Source organism: Aotus nancymaae, unplaced genomic scaffold, assembly GCF_030222135.1.
Source record: "Aotus nancymaae isolate 86718 unplaced genomic scaffold, 86718_ANA_hifiasm-v0.15.2.pri h1tg000016l, whole genome shotgun sequence".
In the NCBI taxonomy this organism is placed as follows: Eukaryota; Metazoa; Chordata; class Mammalia; order Primates; family Aotidae; genus Aotus; species Aotus nancymaae.
In genome coordinates, this window is record NW_026988428.1 from 81,660,839 (window position 1) to 81,681,995 (window position 21,157).

Below are 21,157 nucleotides of genomic sequence, written 5' to 3' on the forward strand. Positions count from 1 at the left end.
TTAGAAACTATTAATATTCAGAATGCTTGATAAAATCAATTACATGATTTTCTATAGTATTAAGGAAAAAGTATTTTTTAAAAATCAATCATTTTTCATATGGCTACTCTTGCTTCAGAATCAAATGATAAAATTCAGGACTTTGGAAAAATTAAAACATATATTGTAATGTTAATATTTTTATAAAGTATGTTTCTGCCCCTGCTGTTTTAGAAAGATATGGTAATGCAAAAATATTTTTTAAAAATTGCATTAGTCTTTATTTTCCAGACCTAATCAATATGAAAAATTATTAGCCACCATAAAAGATGTTTAAAAGTCTTCTTTGTTGTATTATTTCTGATGTACACTGTGTGTGTGTGTGTGTGTGTGTGTGTGTGTGTGTTGCTCTGTTATTTGTTTTCATGCTTTAGCCCATTTCTATACTGGTGTTCCTTGAAGACAGGGAATATGTATATCTTTGTCACATCTATCATCTAATGTAGTACCTCATACAAACAGGCAATCAGTACAGATTTGTTTACTAAATTGAACTGTGGGGCGGCGGGGGGGGGAAACAGTCCCTATAGGGGAGATAAAGAATGAAATAAGATTTCAAATTCTATAAGAAACAGGTTAGCCCTAAAAGCAATACCTATTGCTATTAGCAGACATTTCAAAGATATAATTTGTGTGCTAAGTACTTCATTTTCTTTCTCACTAGGAGCAGCTATACAAATGTCCTTCCTTCTCATAAGTGAGTTTCCTTAAAGTTTCACCTGCAGTATTTGTAAGATCTACCATTTTTTGTAGAATATTTCTAATTAGCCACTGGAAAAAAAAAGGTTAAGTCCATGTTACTCTCCCCTCATGTAACACACTACTTGCACATACAAATCAATAAACACTAAACACATAATAATTTAGAAATATTTTTGTCTTTAAAACTAATCTTGAAGGCATTTTTCCAGATGAACATGATAGTAAAAATACCACCTCCATGTTGTTTTGTCATATGTCACTTACCATTGGTAAGCATTTTACAGGCGAGTGGTCATAGAAGATGAGCATTTGTGAGAGATGGCATCTGGGACTGATCCTAGGTGGCATTTTTTAAAGGGATGTGTCAAAATTGTGGATGATGAGACATCAGAAAACACAACTCACTTCAACAAGTACTCAATAAGCATTTCTAAATATTTTTTAAAAAACCTATTTCTCCTGAAAATCAGAAAATCTGCTTTTCTCCTATGCTGGATAATTTAAGGAAATACAGATATTTTTAAGAAACCAGAAACACATCACATGGTGCAACTGGGAGGCTGGGAAGACTCCACTTTGCTCATTGCTTCAAGTTAAAAAGATTCTAACCCAATTTATTTGATGCAGATCTTTCAAATCAAAGCAAATTGGTGACTTAATTTTATTTTCTTTCATGGGATAATCCCTGCTCATAAACATTTGATATTGAATCTGTCTTTTATTACAGTTCAAATTGCCCATAGCCAGCCATGTGGAACTATAATGAATGCTTATGTCATTATTTTTTCCAACACATGTATCAACTGAAAATATGCAGAATTAAAGGTTTCCTATCTCTTTGTGGTTTCCAGAAGTGGATTTCAGATGAACCAATGGTGATTAAACTCAGGTACATCAGTTAGGGCTGCATCAACAAAGTCTGAAAATAAAAATAAACTTCTACATTTTCAAGCATGCAAACTTATCTTCAATTCTATCTCAATAAGTCTCAAGTCCAAAAGTAAATTTGGCCCACAGAAGTTTTATAGTGCTGTCTTTTGCAGACAAGGCTTCCACCTCATCTGCATTTGTAATGTCACCACAATGTAGTGAGAAAATGTTATCCTTACCTCAACAGTTTCTATGAGATCCCTCCCCTATTCAAGTTCCAAATTAATAGTATGGTAATTACTTAGCATTTCTAAATTGTGGTAAACTACTTCAGCACAGAGATTCTCAACCCTAATTAAACCATAGAATTTTCTGAGGAGATTTAAAACTAAACATAAAGCCCAAGCATGCCCAAATATTCTAATTTAACTGGTCTGTGATCTGGCCTGAATACCAGTATTTTTAAAGCTCCCAAGATGACTTTAAAACCTTGAAAAATTAGGATGTTTTTCATAATTTCAAAAAAGGCCTAAAATAAATCTTAATCTCAAAACAGTTAGATTCCTTAGACAATTCCCCAAGTAGCCAACCCTGACTCCATTGTATCAAATTGTTTCAGATATATCTTCAAAATCATATAACTGAAAAAAAATTATAGATAAGAATTTCTTATCGTTTTTTCTGCTATCCAAGAGAGACCCTCAGTTAGTCCAAATATGTCATTTACAGGTAAAGAACTCTATGATAAATGAAGATTTAAAAACCAGCAATTAGTACCAGACTACTTGTAAATAGAACAAAAACTAGAATGCACGTCTGAGTTTTACTACCTTAAGCTGCCTCCCTTCCTGCTCTTAGGTGCCATGCCTTTTTCCATAAACACTCTGTAAACATTCCGCTACCCTACAAGAGGGATGTATTTAGATGTTGTCCCCTCTAAATCTCATATTGAATTATGGTCCTCAGTGTTGGAGGTGGGTTCTCAGTGTTGGAGGTGGGTCCTCGTGGTAGGTGTTTGGGTAATGGGAGGAGATCTCTCATGGCTTGGTCCTGTCCTCGAGATAGTGAGAGACCTGCTCCTCCTTTGCCTTCTGCCATGAGTGTAAGCTTTTTGAGGCCTCCCCAGAAGCCCAGCAGATGCCAGCACCATGCTTCCTGTAAAGCCTGCATAACTGTGAGCCACTTAAACCTCTTTTTTTTTAAATTGACCAGGCTCAGGTATTTCCTTACAGCAATGCAAAAATGGCCTAACCTAGAAAATTGGTACCAGAAGTAGGGTATTGCTATAAAGATATCTGTGGATGTAGCATTAGAACTGGGTAACAGACAGAGGCTGGAAGAGTTTGGACCACTCAGAAGAAGACAGGAAAATGAGAGAAAGTTTGTGATTTCTGAGAGATCGGTTAAATAGTTGTGGCCAAAACACTGATAGTGATATAAATTCTGTAAAGGCTAACAAGGTCTCAGATGGCAATAAGGAACTTATTGGGAGCTGAAGCAAAGGTTACTCTTGTTATGCCTTAGCAAGGAATTTGGTTGCATTGTGCTCATGCCCTAGGAATCTGTGGAAGTTTGAACTTAAGAATGGTAACTTAGGGTATTCGACAGGAGAAATTTCTAAGTAGCAAAGCGTCCAATAGGTAGCCTGGTTGCTTCTAACAGCCTCACCTTAGATGCAAGAGTGAAAAAATGACTCAGAATTAGAATTTGTATTTGAGAGGGAAGCAGAGTATAAAAGTTTGGAAAATTTGCTGCCTGGCCATTTGGCAGAGAAAGAAAAAGCATTATCAGGAGAGAAGCTGAAGTGGGCTTGGAGCAAGTACTTGTTAGACATATTTGCCTAACTAAAAAAGAGTCAGGTACTGATAGCCAAGAAAATGTGAAACCCTAGGAGGAAAGAATGGTTTCTAGGGACAGGCCCAGGGCTCTGCTGCCATGTGCAGCCTCAGGACACTGCTCCCCACGTCGAGGTTGCTCTGGCTCCAACCTCAGATCAAAGTGGTCCAGGTACAGCTTGGACTACCACTTTGTAAAATGCAAGCTATAATCCTTGGCAGCTTCCACAAGGTGTTAAATCTGCAAGCACACAGTGTGCAAGAGTGAAGGAAGCTTAGCAACCTCCACCTAGATTTCAAAGAATATACTGGAAAGCCTGGGTACCCAGGCCTAAGCCTGCTACAGGGCCAGATTCCTCACAGAGAACCTCTAGTAGGGAGCTGCAGAGGAGAAATGTGGAGTTGGCTTCTTCACAGAGTCCTTACTGGGGCACTGCATAGTGAATCTGTGGGAAATGGGCCACTGCTCTCCAGACTCTGGAATGGTAGAGTCACTAGCAGTTTACTAACTCATCATAGAAAAGCCACAGGGGCAAAGCTGAACAAGGTCTTAGGAACCCACCATTGTTATCAGTGTGCTCGGGATGTGGGATATGGAGTCAGGGTTATTTTTGGAGCCTTAAGACTTAATGACTGCCCTGCTGGGTTTCAGACTTGTGTGGGACCTGTAACTCCTTTCTTTTGGCCAATTTCTCCCTTTTGGAATGAGAATTTTTACCTAATTTCTGTTACCCCCATTTTATCTTGAAAATAAATAATTTGTTGTGATTTTATGGGCTCATAGATGGAAATAACTTATCTCTAAATGAGACTTCGGACTGGGACTTCAGACATTTGAGTTAATGCTGGAATGAATTAAGACTTTGAGTGACTATTGAGAAGGCATGATTGTATTTTGCAATGTCAGAAGGACATGGGATTTGAGGAGCCAGGGGAAGAATAATATAGTTTGGATGTTGTCTCCTCCAAATCTAGTGTTGAATTGTAGTTTCCAGTGTTGGAGGTAGGACATAGTGGGAGATGTTTGGGTCATGGAGATGGATCCCTCATGGCCTGGGGCTGTCTTTGAACTAGTGAGTGGGTACTTGCAAGATCTGGTTGGTTGGCAGTGTGTGGCATGTCCTCAAAATTTGCTCCCGCTCTCACCATGTGAGACACCTGTTCACCCTTTGCCTTCCACCATGATTGGAAGCTTCCTGAGGCCTCCCTGAAAGCTGAGCAGATGCCAGCACCATGCTTCTTGTAAAGCCTGCAGAATCATGAGTCAAGTAAACTTCTTTTCTTTATAAATTATTCAATCTCAGGAATTTCTTTTTAGCAACACGAGAATAGCCTAACACAACAGGGTACCAGCTCAGCCTTGCCTAGACTCTACTCTTGCTTGTGAAACCTATTAGACATAATAAAGTCAGCAGCCCAAATAATTTTATAACATCAGATCCTTTGGTCCTGCCTGCTACAAATTCTTTGGCTCCAAGATGCCAGCAATGGACACATAGAATACTGTGGCTAAAATTGATAATTGTTTTATGTAGACAGACACCTTATCTTTTTGCTTGAGGAAAAGTGACCCAAAGAGGGTAAACCAGGCCATCTGTTCTCCTGGTGTCACAAATTTTGTGTTGGCTTTTCTAGTCAACGAATTTATAAAATATATTTAAACTGAAAAGTGTCTTAAGGTACTCCAGAACAAATATTTTGAAATATTATGTTTAGCGGTGTAGTCCTTCTTCTAATGGCATCATATTAAAAAAAATCTCAAAGTATAAGAGTGATTCCATGAGTGTGTTTTGTCAAGAGAATTTATAAACCCATAGCCCAGCCTAACTGACATCTTCCTACTATCTATCTGAAGCTCACCCTCAACTACCAGCAGAACCCCAAAGCTATATCAAAACTCTGAAGATCATTGATTTTGTCCAAGAAGCTCAAAAAAGTTAAGCTATTAAAGGGAAGGTAAATAATAAAGACAGGCTCCAGGTGTCCTGATACAAAGTCTGGTGTTCTTTCCATTACATGGAACTCTTTTTTGTATATCCTGCCTTCAAAATGTTTCATTTTAACTAACTTAATAAATGTTTTCACAGTAGTAATACTTTAAAAAATGACCAATGGTCCCATTTGCCTGGTCTTAAAAGTTTCTATTTTCATCTTCTTTCTGAGAACTACCAACACTCTTAGATGTATCTTTTCACATTTCAATTTCACAACTCAATTTCCTCATCTTCCCTATATTTTCTATTTAATGAAGTCTATGGAAATGCGTTCCCTCCATTATGCTTGCAGTATCTAAAAATATTTTTAGGCAAATTTTATTATCAAAAAAGTAGATTAATATCAAATACATGAAGAACCTCCATAATAGTGCCAAACATCTATTTCCTTTCCCCCTCGAATGACTTTAAGTGGTGTATATATTAGCCTTAATAGATAGCTAGAAGTTCATTCACCCTACACCTTATTTTTTGATAGATTGCCCCATACACACACTATGTCAAGTGTTCTGACTTCACTCTGCCACATGTGCCTCAGGGTTAAAGCCTTGATGACAATACATCCAAGATTCAATCTGAGGACAGTAATTACCATCAAATTCTTGAGTCTCCTCATCCTCTGTCAAGACCTCTTAGATCATTCAGATTTCTGGATTAAAGCATAGCCAAGACATATAAATATGGTAAGACCACAAATATAACACATTCTACAACTTAGGTGTGAATAAATAAAGCAACTCCTGTATCACACTCTTCCTCATGAGCTCCCACCCTGTAACTAATGAGAAGAAATAAAGTTCCATCTGTGACAAGGTATTAGTTCAGTAACTTTTAATAGTCCTTTTAGAAATATGCAGTCTCTTCTGGATAAAAATGATGGGTCACTCAGATAACTTTCTTACTCTCTGGTTATCTTCCTAGGAGGGGGAAAGGATATATAAGAAAAGGAGAAAACAAAAAACATAAAAACAGATTATTTGCCCTGGTGACCTCCGATACCCAAATCAAAGCCCCTTTTTAAGCTGATGGATGCTTGTTACAGCTGAAGTCTGTAATTCATGACTGGGGCTCCCCCAGCTTGGTCAGGGTTTCCTGGGAAGCCCTGGGTAACTCAGGCTTTCACAGGCACCATGGAGCCTTCTGAGGTTTGCCAACGACTTCCAGTTGACCCCAGGTTGAATGGTCCAATCAGATGCCCTTATTACAGAAGCCCTTATTCCCACCAGGGAAACTCTGGAAACTCTCCCTCTCAAAAATCTTTAGATATTTCCAGATCCCATCTTATCTACACAGAACCCAGAGAAGGCCCAACAAAGCTAAACTCACAAGTTGCTCCTGCCTGTTAATCACATAATGCCAAGTTTAATGGCCATGCCACACGTAGTACAGAACCACTCAAGAGGTGATTTCCTTCCAGGATCTGAAACAGGGAGTGCGAAGAGAAGCTCCTCTGCCTTCAGCATTATGTTTTTTGCTCACTGATCTCACACGTCTCCCATCTGCTTGCCGAAGCAGAGGAGAGGCAAACTGGGACACCTATGTCAGCCGTGCTTATTTGGCTCCTTCTTTCTCTGTCTTCTACTTCTCACCCTCCCAAATTCCCAGGAAGCGATGGGCTTTTCTTTCGTCATGTTCTCCTATCCGATATGGCACATCCTCCTCCTTCCTCACCTCTGTTGATTCTTTTCCACGCATAGAAACATTGTCTCTGAATGCTGTGGAGAACATTATGACCTCCAAGTTTGGTATTAGACATGTTTCTTTCTCCTCTTGCATTCTGCTTAACACTAATTCAAAACTTTTCCTGGGCAGATGGGAGTTTGGCCCTTTGGGGTGAAGATCATATGCCCTGAAAGGCAAAAGGGAAAATTACAATAATAATTTTCTAATCTTCACCTCTATTAAACTAATCCTTACCTTCCTAATACTGGCCCCCCGATATTGTTATACCAAGACAGATTTTCTTCAGGTAAGGGAGGGATGCAACAAAGAAACAAAGAAAACTTAAAATTTATCCTGCTAGAAGAATATTCTTAAGTCATATAAAACATCTACCCATATTTTAATAAAGCACATTATGCTCCCCTAGGCAGGTATTTGCTTACAATATCTTTAAATAGAGAAAATAATAAAAGAGGCAGTCTTCAGAAAGCTAAAGGTCCAAAGAAAGCTTTATTTGTTGAATGTCTTCCTCATATTTTGCATAAGATCTGTTAAATGGCAAGATGGAATTATATATTGCTTTTAGGAGAACTCACTTGATGCATTAAAGTTCTTTATAAACTTTAATTTTGTTGACTTTCAGTTTTGCATTTTCAATTTGGCATATTAACATCAAAGACAGTTTTCTATGATCATTGGAACATTTTACTGATATTCCGACTCATATACACAGCCAGGTATGACTTCTTTTCTAATTCATATAAGGATCTGTGGATTTGGATGTTACTGAAGCTGTTAAAACCATGCACAAACTCTTCCCTGTTTAAAGCCTTTCCTGTATGTACTCTCATTTACTATGGTAATTTACCACCAATTTTTAAACATTTAGAATATGAATAATCTTTCTATTTATGTGTAAGAAAGTGTTTCCTCCATGAAGCACCACAACTATTTTTATTCTGCAAATCATATGCTATGCTAATTTAAATCTTTTTTCTATAAATTTAGAACTTATATCTTTAAAGATTCCCAGGGATTTAGTCACTCCATGGAGCAAAATATGTTCTGAAGGGTTGACATCTGTATTGATTTAAGGCAGTTGTAACTCCAAGAATATAAATCTGAAATTCTTAGTCCCACCTTATAATCACCATTGATGACAATTAAAAATAAATGCTATCCCTTAGAAACCACTGTGGGTAAATAATTTTCTCATGTGGAAAATAAATGTAGGCTTCTACGAAAATAGCCAAGCATGTGGTATATTAAAAATGAACTGTTAATCAGTGTCTAGGCTGGTGGACTCTCTCATTTCTTTTCCAGCAACTGAATAAAGCCACTATAATAGCTGATTATGTTTATATTCCAAAAGAAAACATTTACAGATAATAATAGCTTCCATCATGAAGTGATTCCTGTCTGTCTATATGTGTTGTCTTTTGCAGAAAATCCATTCTCGGGTCTATGCTATTCAGCATGACATTTCAGAGTGAGCCTCCCATAGAAATGATAGCTCCAGGAGTGTGGGATGTAAGTCAGCCATCCCCAGTGACCCTGCAGGTAAGTGCCAGGCTACAATATTAAAGTACACTAGGCAAGTATTGGTTGACAAGTAGTTTGTTGTCAATTACAGAAACAATTTCTTCCAGGATCACACATTTTAATAGCCTTCTCTGCCTTCAGCCTTCTGGGATTTGCGAAACCGCTATTTATTTTATGTACAGTACTCTCAAAGCACTTTTATCCCAGTTTATATAATGGCAATTTCAAACCATTTTCCATCCAACAAGGTCATATTGGAGGACTGTGGAGTGTTTGCCATTAGTATACTCATTATGGCCATTCACTTTTCTTTCTATTGTCTAAAAACAGTCATTGGTATGAATTATTAACTTGGTATCCTACTCACACTTGCCTCAGCTTTGTGTCATATTTCTTTAAAATCTCTTCTGTTACATGTTTCTAAAATGACTAGCAATTAACTGAGTAGTAGGAAAGAAACTGGAAACAAATTATCCCTTTTTTTTTTTTTTTTCTTAAAGTCTGTCTACTCTGTGTGATTTGCAATCATAAATGAAAGGTGGTAAATGACTTCAGGCTTTGGTCCTTACTGCTTATAGCTCCTTATGGGTTCCCAATTGTCGTTCATCAGATTGGTTGGAAACTTGAGGCATGCACAGTCTCATACACAGAAATGCATGGAATAGGCATGGAAAATGCAAGGAATTTTTCCTCTATAGGAAAAATTAGAATATGCTCTCTGGGCAGCATCCTTTAGAACAGAGTTTTTCAACCTTACCAGTATTGACATTTTGGACAAGAAAATTCTTTGTTGTGGGGACTGTTCTGTGCATTTCAGGATGTTTAGCATCATCCCTGGCTTCTTTCCACTGGATGCCCAAGGCACTTTCTCAGTTCTGACAATCAGAGAATGTCTCCAGATATTGTCAAATGTGCTTTTGAGAAAAGGATTTCCTCAGTTGACATCACAGCTCTAGCGGAAGTTAGTAGAGTCTTCAGGCTCTTAAGTTTCCAGGCTTGTGGTGAAAGGTTTGGGACACAGAGTTGAGAAAAATGTGCAGAAAAATATTTTACATGGAAAGGAAAAATTAATACTAATAAAAATATGACATCACATTCTTGCAGAGGAAGATTCAACCAGATGACACCTAAAGATCCACTTCTAATCTGTGGGCATGTTAAAAAAGAATGCTTATTCAGATTAGATCTTGGCACAACATCAGAGACACTCCACATGTGGTATCTTATCAATTAGCATTTGTTGTGTTTTAAAAGAACAAAATGATAAATATAATCCATTAATAAAGAGGAGAGACTTATCACAAACCCGGTAAATATATTCTACTAATGAAGAAAAATAGCAAAATGCTAGAGATTCAATTCAATCACACTTTATTCATGTTTTATATATGACTACTATGCTCCAAACATTATGATAAACACTCTTACAAAAATGAGCAAATACGTAATACCAAGCCAGGAATTCAAGGAATGCAAAATCCAGCTGGAGAGACAGACTTTCACAACTCACTCTGATGTAATGTGACAGATACTATACCCATTGTAGGAACACTAACGCAATGAGAATAGCAATGAATATTCCTGAGGGAAAGTAAAGAAATGTATGAAGTCTGGGGACAGACATCCAGAGGACATGACATTTGAATGCCCTTTAGAGAATGAGTAAATTCTCACTAATGAGTTTAAGTGGGAAGGACTATCCATCATGAAGGAATGCACAATGCAAACACACAGATTCAGAAAAGAGTTGGCAGTTTCAAAACATGACAAGTTAGTTAAGATTAAAGAATAAATTATGTGAAGAACAGTGGTAAAAAGTGGAAAATCATTAGGGTACTAGATTGTGTACCAGGTTTGGATATGATTATCTGGGCAGTAAGTCATAAAAAATAGTTCTAGCAATTGTAGAAAATGTCTTAAAAAACAAGAAGATTAGATACGTGAACACTTGTTTTTGTTGGTTTTGTTTTTGTTTGGATTTTTTGCATGTGTTTTACTGGTTGTTGGTTTTTTTCTTCATTTCTTTTTGAGACAGGGACTCACTTTGTCACTCAGGCTGAAGTGCAGTGGCATAAACATGGCTCACTGCAGCCTCCACCTCCTGGGGTCCAACGATCTTGCCATCTTAGCCTCCCAAGTAGCTGGAACCGCAAGTGCATGCCACCATACCCTGTTAATTTTTTTTTTATTTGTGGAGATGGGAGTCTGACTATGTTGCTCCTGCTGGTCTTGAACTCCTGACCTCAAGCAATCCTCCTGCCTCAGCATCCCGAAGTGCTGGGATTACAGGCATCAGCCACTGCACCCAGCCTGAACACTTGTTAAAAAAATATTTTAGTGATCGAGGTTAAAGATCATAGGGCCAAAACTAAGAAAAAACCATTAAATGGTAGATTTTAGAAACTTTTTAAAAACAGAAAGGGATGCAACTATATGAAGGAAACATATAAGAAAACAGAGACAGAAACTTGAATTCCTGAGTTCACAACCATATCTTCAGTTTTAAGAATGAACACAGAGAAAGAACAGACAGTCTTCAACAGAGTAATATGATGAATTCAGTTTGAGATACATTGCATTTTATATAGACCTATGGGGTGTCTAGATGTAGTTATAAATCACCTTTCTTTAAGAGGACAGATGTATTTTCTATCAAACTATTTTATGACAGATCCAAAACACCTCAGCGTAATGAAAATTTTCAAGTATGACCATTGCCAGAGTTTTGTGGATATAAATTCATGATTTTAAGGTTCTATGGGGAGTGAACAGTGGTGATGGTAGGAGAAGGAGAAGAGAATCTATCAGATGAGGGACTATCCTTGATTATTCTCAGATGAAGTGAATAGTTCCTTTAGGAACACAGATTTTGGCAGTGGAATCTGAAGGAAAACATCAAATATTCAATAATGGCACAGATTTCCAAGTAAAAATCTCGATCCATAACAGAATTCACCTTTAAAATAAGTGGAGGAAGGGCATGTAAATCATTCTACAGTATGCAAAAGTTAAACCATCCCAAGTTAACAAAATAAATTCAAACTATATAGATACATTAAAAGGCTCACAGCATGATTTTAATTGATGATGCAATATATAAGATAGAGTTATTAAGGTAGTAAAGTCAAAACCTTTAATAGTATCCATTTAATTACATAGTCAGCTAAATTTAGAGCAGAATCTTTCAACCTAAAGATTATGAGATGGTGAGGAGATTCCAGTTCTGCATCCATTGTTTTGTTAGGGAGTTAGAGTCTCGGGGAAAGACATCTGGCTGAGAGTTAGAAAATCTGGATTCTAGTCTTTCTTTTACAGACAGCCTTACGACCTTGAACAAGTCGCCTAAACTATATTTTCCTCTGCATAATGAAAAGATTATACTAAGCTGATCTGAATTCCCTCTTCCAATGGTCCTGACTAGATGGTGGTTATTGCCACACTGTAGCCACTCCAGTATGACAAGGGATGTGATGTGACACAGATGTGATTACTTCCAGTCAATACTTTTTTCAGGTCCTATGGTTGATTGATGTACCAACCAGAAGCAGCGGACAGAGTGAAATAGAATTTAGTTAAGAAATGGAGGCAGATACATAAGTTATTGCTTGACTCACGTAGTCTGGGTCTCCCTCAACTTCCTGCCTCTCCCCGAATGCAAGCTAGGGGAACAGCTCTGTCACATATTTAAGCACTAAACACAAAGCTGTTTCGTAGAAACTCATGTGGTTCTTGTTCTATTCTATGTTTCATTATTATTATTATTGTTATTATTATTTGGAGACGGAGTCCTCACTCTGTCGCCAGGCTGGAGTGCAGTGGCACCTTGGCTCACTACAACCTCCGTCTCCCGGGCTCAAGCAATTCTCATGCCTCGGCCTCCCAAGAAGCTGGGATTACAGGTGTATGCCACCATACCCAGCTAATTTTTGTATTTTAGTAGAGATGGGTTTTCGCTATATTGGCCAGGCTAGTCTCAAACTCCTGACCTCAGGTGATCTGCCTGCCTCGGCCTCCCAAAGTGCTGTCATCTGTATTTCTCTACTTCCTCTCCTCTTCATTTGTATCTAAAATCACTGTATTCTGGCTTGCCACCACACTTGGTCAAGTACCTGCTAATTCCTAGGGGCCAAACCCAGCAGTGGTTTTCAGTCCTCATCAGGCTAGTCCTCCCTCCACTCTTCTTGGCACTGTCTGTCTCTTCCCCATGACTGAACTCCCTCGTTTTCTGGCTTTGGTGTTACTGCCCTCGCTTATCTCCTTGCACTGCTCTCTGTCATGCTCTGTCTCCTTCCCATGGACAATTCTCAAAAGGTTCAGTCTGCAGGCCATGGCCATGCACAGTGCACGTATTCTCCCTGGATGATCTCATTCATTTCTTTTCTTTTCTTTCTTTTTTTTTAAAAAACAGCTTTCTTGAAATATAATTCACATACCATACTATCCTCCCATTTAAAGTGTGCAATTCAGTAGTTTTTAGTATTTTCACAGATATGTGCAATTCAGTAGTTTTTATTATTTTCACAGATATGTGCAACTATCACTGCAATCAATTTCAGAGCATTTTCATCACATAAAAAAAGAAAGCCCATACTCCTTAGCTCTCACCTCTTATTCCCCCAACCTCCCTAATCCTAAGGTACCACTGATCTTCTTTCTATCTCTATAAATTTGGCTATTTGGGTCATTTCATTTAAATGGTATCATACAATGTGTGATCTTATTTGTGGCCAGCTTCCATCACTTAGCATAATATTTTCAAAGTGCGTCCATGTGGTAGTACCAATTGGTATTCATTCCTTTTTATATATTACATACACATTTTTATACAATACTCTTACATTATTGTAATATGTACATATGAATATACCATATTTTATTTGTTAATTTATCAGTCAGTGTACATTTGAGTTCTTTCCACTATTTAGTTATTAAGAATATTGCTTTTATAAACACGTATGGACTTTTTTTGTGTGTGAACACATCTTTCTTGAATATATCCTTAGCAGTGGAATTACTGCGTCTCATACATTTCTAAGGTTTTTGTCTCAGTATCTGTGTAAGTGCACTTATGAGTCTGTATCTCTGGTTCAGACTTCTTCACACCTCAGGCTTCAGACAAATATAGCCACGTACTTGCTGAAACTCCCACCTGGATATTCTATTGGCAGCTTCAAATGAAACATGCCCCATATTGAGCCCACTTCCTCTCCAAAATTACTTTCACCCTCTGAATTCTTTATGTCTGTTCATGCCCCACATACACCTACCTGTTTTTCTTGCCTCCTCCCTCTTTATCTCTACTCATATTCAGTCTATACGACATCCTGCCAATTTATCTTCTATATTTTTCTTGTCTATCCTCTCAATTCCTCACCTCATCTGCTGGTTTCCTTGGCTTTAGTTTTGTCATTCTCTAACCCAAAATCCATATAGTCACAAGAGTGATCCTTCTAAAACTTAAATTTGAACCTGCCAGTTCCTTGCCTAGACTCTTCAATAACTCAGCACTACCCAGAGGATTAAGGCCAACCTCTGTAGCATGATCCCTCTCCCATCGCTTCTCTTGTTTGACACTTGAAGCTTCAGCAACTTGGAAAATGTTGTAGTTTCTGACATGAACTGTCCTGCTTTCACCTTATATGAATTTATGAATACTGTTCCTTGTCTGTAATGTGCCCTCTCCCCTTCACTGTCTACTGCGCACCCCTCCTCTGACTCTGTGTAAATGAAATTCATCTTTTGCAATCCCTGGACCCTCTAGAAATCTATCCTTACCCCCTCCTCTTCTACTCACACCAAGCCTAGTTAAGTGCCATTCTTCTGTGTTCATGTAAAACCCAACAGCATCTTTTCAACACATTCACCACAATATATTCCTTTCCACTGACAGAGAGCTCTGATGGCATTGAAGGTATTATATCACAAGCATCTAGCACAGTAGTTGGAAGAATGTATTTGTCAAATTAATGATATATATCCATATTTCTGATGACTACAAAAACACCACCCACAGATATATCTCAATTTAGTCCTTTGTTCCACTTATCCGAACGTGAATATCAAAATGTTTAGCTCTTCCTTTTATCTAAGTGAGATGTCTCCTTAAACCACAGATCTTACTCACTCATTCAAAGTATTTTATTTTATCTAACATTTTAGTACATGCTTATCTTCCATTACCGTCAGTGTTAGGAAGAGGCACCAGTCTTATCATTGATACAAAGTTTTTAGAACATATTATATTTTGAGTTCTAATGTAACAGATCCTTTTTTCTCACTCCAAAACCACCATATGGATCCCTCTTTTACAACTCCTTTTTTCAGACTCACCACAATTGCCACTCAATTAGCAGTTATCCTTCCTTCCTCTGAACTGCAATAGAACTCATGATCTAACATGCATATGTCTTTTTTTTTTTTTTTGAGACAGAGTCTCACTTTGTCACCCCCACTGGAGTGCAATGGCATGATCTCAGCTCACTGCAACCTCCTCCTCCAGGGTTCAAGCAATTCTCTCTCATACCTCAGCCTCCCAAGTAGCTGGAATTACAGGTGCACACCACCTTGCCTAGCTAATTTTTATATTTTTAGTAGAGACAGGGTTTCACCATGTTGGCCAGGCTGGTCTTGACTTCTAACCTCAAGTGACCTGCCTACCTCAGCTTCCCAAAGTGCTAGAATTACAAAGATGAGCCACCGTGCCCAGCACGTGTGTCTTATAATACCATCCTGCACACAGTCCAGGTGGAAGTTCTTTGAATAATCTGACAGAATCATAGGGACCCAAAATTGACCCAGGGGCACCTTACTAGGGAAATTCACAATGGCTCCTGTGAGCAGTGCCAAGGCATGAAGCCATGATAGAAATCGTGGTGGCCAAGTGTGAACGACAAAGGAAGAGCAGAAGAAGTGAAGCAAGATGGATAAATGGAGCACAAGAAGTTGATCTTTAAATGTGTAAGGAGGTGTGAATTAGAAGGGAGGATAACCAGGTTTGAATATGTTCCTCTATCCCAAAAAATACCCCATATTGGTGGTGGTGGTGTTATTGTTAAAATCAGGAGTGCATCCTCAAGGCTTAACCAGGAATATGACAAATGAATGTCACAGCACATGCAGTGATGACATTTGAGTAGATCTCCTAGAGCATTCCTTTAAAAAGAAATTTGGGACCAAAGCCAGGCTTGGTCAGCCATAGCCATAGAAGAAGAAAGAACAGAGTCGAGTGTTGGTCAGTACTGAGAGCACAACAGTGAAGCACAGCGGTAGGCTGTGTATTTATTATTCCCTAATTTAATTGTTAATGTGTGTGCATTTTCTCATCAATTAGACTGTAAGTTAGCAGAAAATAATAGATATTACTTATATCTTCCATAAGGTATGGTGCTTAAAAATGTTCTAAAGCAAATGCATTAAAGCATACTTTTGGGGAACTTTTCTCTTATAAAAAGTGCAAAAGGCAACTCGGAGAAATTTCAGTATTTTCTATAGTAACTCAAGAAATCTGTAGCTATTTAGCCTCATCATTCATGAAAAAATGCAATTTGATATAGGAGCTCATTCATGTATCAGAAATAAAAGTTATTTCCTAAGTAAAATATATACAAATAATGTATTACAGGTTTCTACACAGGAGTTCTTTTGTATGCTCATCTACTACTCTCAGTTTTCTCATCCACCATGCCATTTACTTAGTATCAACATAAAATTGTACTGACTCATTAAGAGTTATTTAAAAATATTTGCCCATATGAGTAGCATGTAACTTGCTCGTACTGGATGCCCTTCCCTCTAAGATACCAAAGTTCATCTTTCAAGATTAATCTTTGTCAAGAGATTAAACATTTGCTGTAATGTTTCAGTTAAGCTGTTCTGTTACTTGTTTCTTTCTTCCTGTTTTTTTTTTGAGATAGAATCTCGGTCCATTGCCAGGAGCCAGACTGGAGTGCAATGGCCATGATCTTGGCTCACTGCAACCTCCACCTCCTGGGTTCAAGCAATTCTCCTGCCTCAGCCTCCTGAGTAGCTGGGACTACAGGTGCACGCCACCATGCCCTGCTAATTTTTGTATTTTTAGTAGAGATGAGGTTTCACCATGTTGGCCAGGATGGTCTCGATCTCCTGACCTCGTGATCCTCCCGCCTCGGCCTCCCAAAGTGCTGGGATTACAGGCGTCAGCTGCCGCACCTGGCCTACTTGTTTCTTTTGTCATGTTGGAGTACTAATTGATACATTATAACATAGATTATATCAAAAACAAAAATTTAACAAATGTTAGGGGTTATAGAATAAAATCACTAAAACTTTTCAAATAAATAAGCTCTCAAATATATTAAACTGTATTTCAAACTGAAACTCTTACCATCTACTTTAAAAGGTTCCTTAATTTACTTTGAGATTCAAACCTAACATAATTCAGCAGAGAAAAATAGTGTCTGTGGGATTTCTAATATTAAAATGAGAAAAAGAACAGTATGTGTAATAACCTTAAGCAAGTCTATGGAGCCTTAAAATGTCCAGCTCATTTACATAGTTTGGAACTGTCTTTTTTGTTAACTGTAATTTTATTTACTAGAATCAGATTCTGAATCACTGAAACTTGGTTTAATAGAAGGTACATTGAGCCAGGAAAAAAGCCTGGATTCTAGAACTGTCTATAAATCTGAACTACAGAACCAAAGCAGAAATATTCTATTTTACTTTTTACTAGCACAACAGTTCTTTATCAAAGAAGAGCTCACTCATTTGTACAAAATGATTCCTAGACTTGTAGATTTCATGAAGTAGAGATCAATATAGATTAACTCTTTATTTTCTCAGGTGGATTACATGAAAAAAACATGATTTCCAATATTAAATTTCATTATTTCACAAGGAGACATTTTAACACTGAAATGTTAAATGGATATAATCTCAGCATTAACCAAAAATGTAACATATTCATCTTTATGGAGAGGCCATATAGTGTTACTATTCGTCACATTTTCCCTCAGACAACATTACAGGTGACCCATCTATACCATTTGTATAAATGATTGGCTAAATACCTTGAATATTAAAATCCTAAGTCTAAGCTCTAAAAATTCTTTTAGAAAGTATTAGATATATATTTTTTAAAATATGTATTTAAAAAATATAAATTGCACAGAAAAAAATATAAATTATTCTGTTCTTTGGTTTCTACAAATCTAAGATAGGAGTATTAAATTAATAATGTATTTTCAGACACCTTCAACACATGGCAAATCATTGCTTTCTTTCAGATTGATTTTCCAGCCACTGGGTGGGAGTTTATGAAACCTGATTCTGAAGAGAATAGAAGTAATCTTGAAGAGCCACCAAAGGAACATTTAAAACATATTGCCAGACTTTCACAGAAACAGACTCCCCTACTGTAAGTAACCTAGGTCTTTTAAGTGAATTTTGCCTGCTGTTTATGATTTCCTCAATCATCCTTGAAGTATGATATCTTCAAAGAGTAAGCCTTCCTTCCTACATAACTCGTTTCATTTCTTAATGTCATGCTTGTTCAATGGTCAATTAATGTTTAGGAGGTAAATAACTAATTTTGTGGGCTTTTAACAATTTATTTCCTGTAGTCTTAAGGAAAAGTAGAAAGTTTGGAAATTATTGAGTTCAAAATAATAAAGCAGAGAGTGATTAGATATAAATCAGCACATAGCAGTGATAAACCATCTCCCAAACTTCCTTCCAAGGGGTAGGAAGTTGTTTTAGTCAACAAGGAAAAACAACACTTAATTAAGGCAAATTTTAAAAACAGCAGAAAAGAAATAAGTCTTGTCTTAGCAGCACAAAATTAGTGACATAGGGGTATTTTATAAAATAATATCTTCGAATAGAAACAAAATCCTAGGGAGAACTGTTAGGGAATTAGTGGCATTTGTAGTTGTTACTTGGCAAAATGCATGTCACAGCTGATTATGCTCATGAATAACATACCAAAGGCATCAAACTAAGAAAGTCTCTCTCTCTCTCTCTCTCTTTCTCTGTGTGTGTGTGTGTGTGTGTGTGTGTGTGTGTGTGTGTGTGGAGGGGTGGGGGAGAGAGAGACAGGACATGTAACATGATTAAGGCACTTTACTGCAAGAGTGAAAAATAATGTAAAGGTTTTGAACAAGGGAATTATGTGATCAGAAGAATTTTGTTGAGTGATCTCTTTGATCACAAGTTGAAGAATGGATTGGAGAGGATGTGGCAGTAGAAGCAAGCAGTGCAGTAAGGAGGTGAAGGTAACAGTTTAGGCAAGAGGTCATGATGGCTAGAACTAAGATATAGCAGTGGATAGTCATAGAAGTGGCTAGATTTGGGAAACATATTTTGGAAGTTGAGAAGATATAACTTGATAATTAATTAGAATCTTGGAGTAAGTCCATTAAGAAATTAAAGAATCAATGTTAAGTCAATAGAGAATCCAAAATTTTGAGTTATCAATGGGCAGATGATAGAGTCATTTTCTGGAAGAGGACTCATTTTGGGCCATCCCATACTAGAGCATTGAGTGCAATCAGTGTTCTTTTGAGTAATCTTGCTACTTTCCTACTCTCTAATTTGAATGTTTATTACTGTTATTCTCATTCACTTCAAGCCAGCGACATCAAACTCCGTTTTAAACTTCCAATGTGCGAGTCCTGCTCCCATCTCAAGACTTTATTATTTGACATTCCCTCTGCCTGAAATACTCTTTCCTAAGTTTTTCACATTACTAAATTATCTCATCCTTTAGGTTTTCACTTAAATTTCACCTCAAAAAGTCCTTGTTTGACCACTCTGTGTGATGAAGCCTTTTTTCCCTCACTCTCTATCATATTACCTTTTATGCCATCATACTTAACACAAGCTATTATCCTGCTCACTCATGTGTTTAGCTCTTGTCCCCTCATTAATTTGCAAGAACTGGCAAAGGCAAGGAGCCCATCTCTCTTGTTTATCTCTATATTTCTAATGCTATACACTGATAATAATGTGTGTGAAATAAATAGGTTATAAGGACCGAATTGACCTTGCACAGTTTCTGGTATAAAAAGTTGCCTTAAGAACTGAAGACAAGGGAAGATCTCACAGACCTCATGACACATGTATTGACAATCCATTGTCATTCAAGACTCAAGTATCATTCTTAACTAGGTGAAGCATCTTCTTCTGTCTTACTTGAAAATGTAAGGCCATGTATTCAACAAGTGTGCCACTAATAAGAGGCTAACAATATTTATACTCAGAGATTTTTAATATGAAAAAGATACCTTGAAATTTTAAGTATATTCAAACAAAAAGAGGTCAAAACCAACAAATAATAATCATGGTAACTGTCTTTAAATATCAGAGGTTTGTGTTTTTAAATTAATGCCAGTAGATTCTAATTGTTTTATATTTCAGTTTCTATTTAAGCTAATAGCACTCATAAAATAAGCAACATTTTCCTCTGTTTTACCCACTCAAATACAATTATTAATGTTCAGTACAGTACAGCTTTATCCTGGACTATGAAAACACATGAAAAACAGCCTTCAATGTGGTGAAACTTGTGTTAGAATCAGATTAACCTCAGTTTCCCAATACCACATTTTATCATTTAGTTGGTGACTTAATTATTCCATCTTTCAAACTGACCAAAAGTAATCAGGGTGAGGAGGTTCAGACTCAGTGAAATTCAGTGAAAATATGCTTGTGATATTTTTAAAAATATAAATTGAAAAAAAAATTATTCTTGATGTCAACCAAAAGAATGCTTCCAAACACAAACAAGACCCCAGAATGAAATACGTAACGACAATTGTTCTAAAATAGATTAGTGCTTCTACTTATACCATGAAGAATACCTAGTGCAAGACTAATCCCCTTGACTGAGAGAATTATGAAAAGAGAAAAATAGATATGAAGCAACTGTTTTCATAAGTTAAACAAACAGGACTTGAGGTAAGCCTTGGGATTAAAGTGGCTTTCAGCCTGGAGTCATTTTCTGTACCTAGTTCCTCCCACATGACTTGGGAAGGTAGAATATAAGAAGAGAATGCAGCTCCTGATGAGATATTTTTAAAAAGGCAGAATTTAGAGTTCAGTAATGCTGAGGCAGCTGGCACCTTCAGAGCATCATACTGGAGAGCAGGATGGGAGCTACAGAAATCTGTATTGGAGTCTTAAATATTTAGTTGAGTGCTAAACTACTCATGAGCAGGTGGAAACATTCCAGGGCCTACAAGAGAACTACTTCAGGGAGATGTAAAATAAATGTGATTTGAGAAGCCACACAATTCGGGGAGACATAGAAATGCTGACCAATAAGCATGGAGAAAGCTCACAGGCCATTCCTTACAATAGTAAAGAAACCAAAAAAATACATTTTAGGATTAAGTCCACTCTAGCCCTAGATTAAAGACTATAGTAGGCCCAACCTAACAAATCATAAAAACCAGTCTCAAAGAAATTAAGCTTATCTTCCAGTAATTGAACTACTAAAAAAATGAGATTCAACATCTGAAAAATAGCAGAATACTG

The 21,157-nt window shown here is 37.2% G+C and overlaps 1 protein-coding gene across 2 annotated transcripts in view; it reads left to right on the top strand.

Moving 5' to 3' along the window:
• The window catches only part of PIK3C2G (phosphatidylinositol-4-phosphate 3-kinase catalytic subunit type 2 gamma), a 419,361-nt gene that overhangs the window by 149,356 nt on the left and 248,848 nt on the right, over window positions 1–21,157 (top strand). For both annotated transcript variants that reach the window (XM_064377719.1, XM_064377720.1), the window contains 2 exons: window positions 8,548–8,662; window positions 17,908–18,038. In XM_064377719.1, the coding sequence (XP_064233789.1) occupies window positions 8,548–8,662; window positions 17,908–18,038 (246 nt within the window). The remainder of the gene's footprint in view (window positions 1–8,547; window positions 8,663–17,907; window positions 18,039–21,157) is intronic.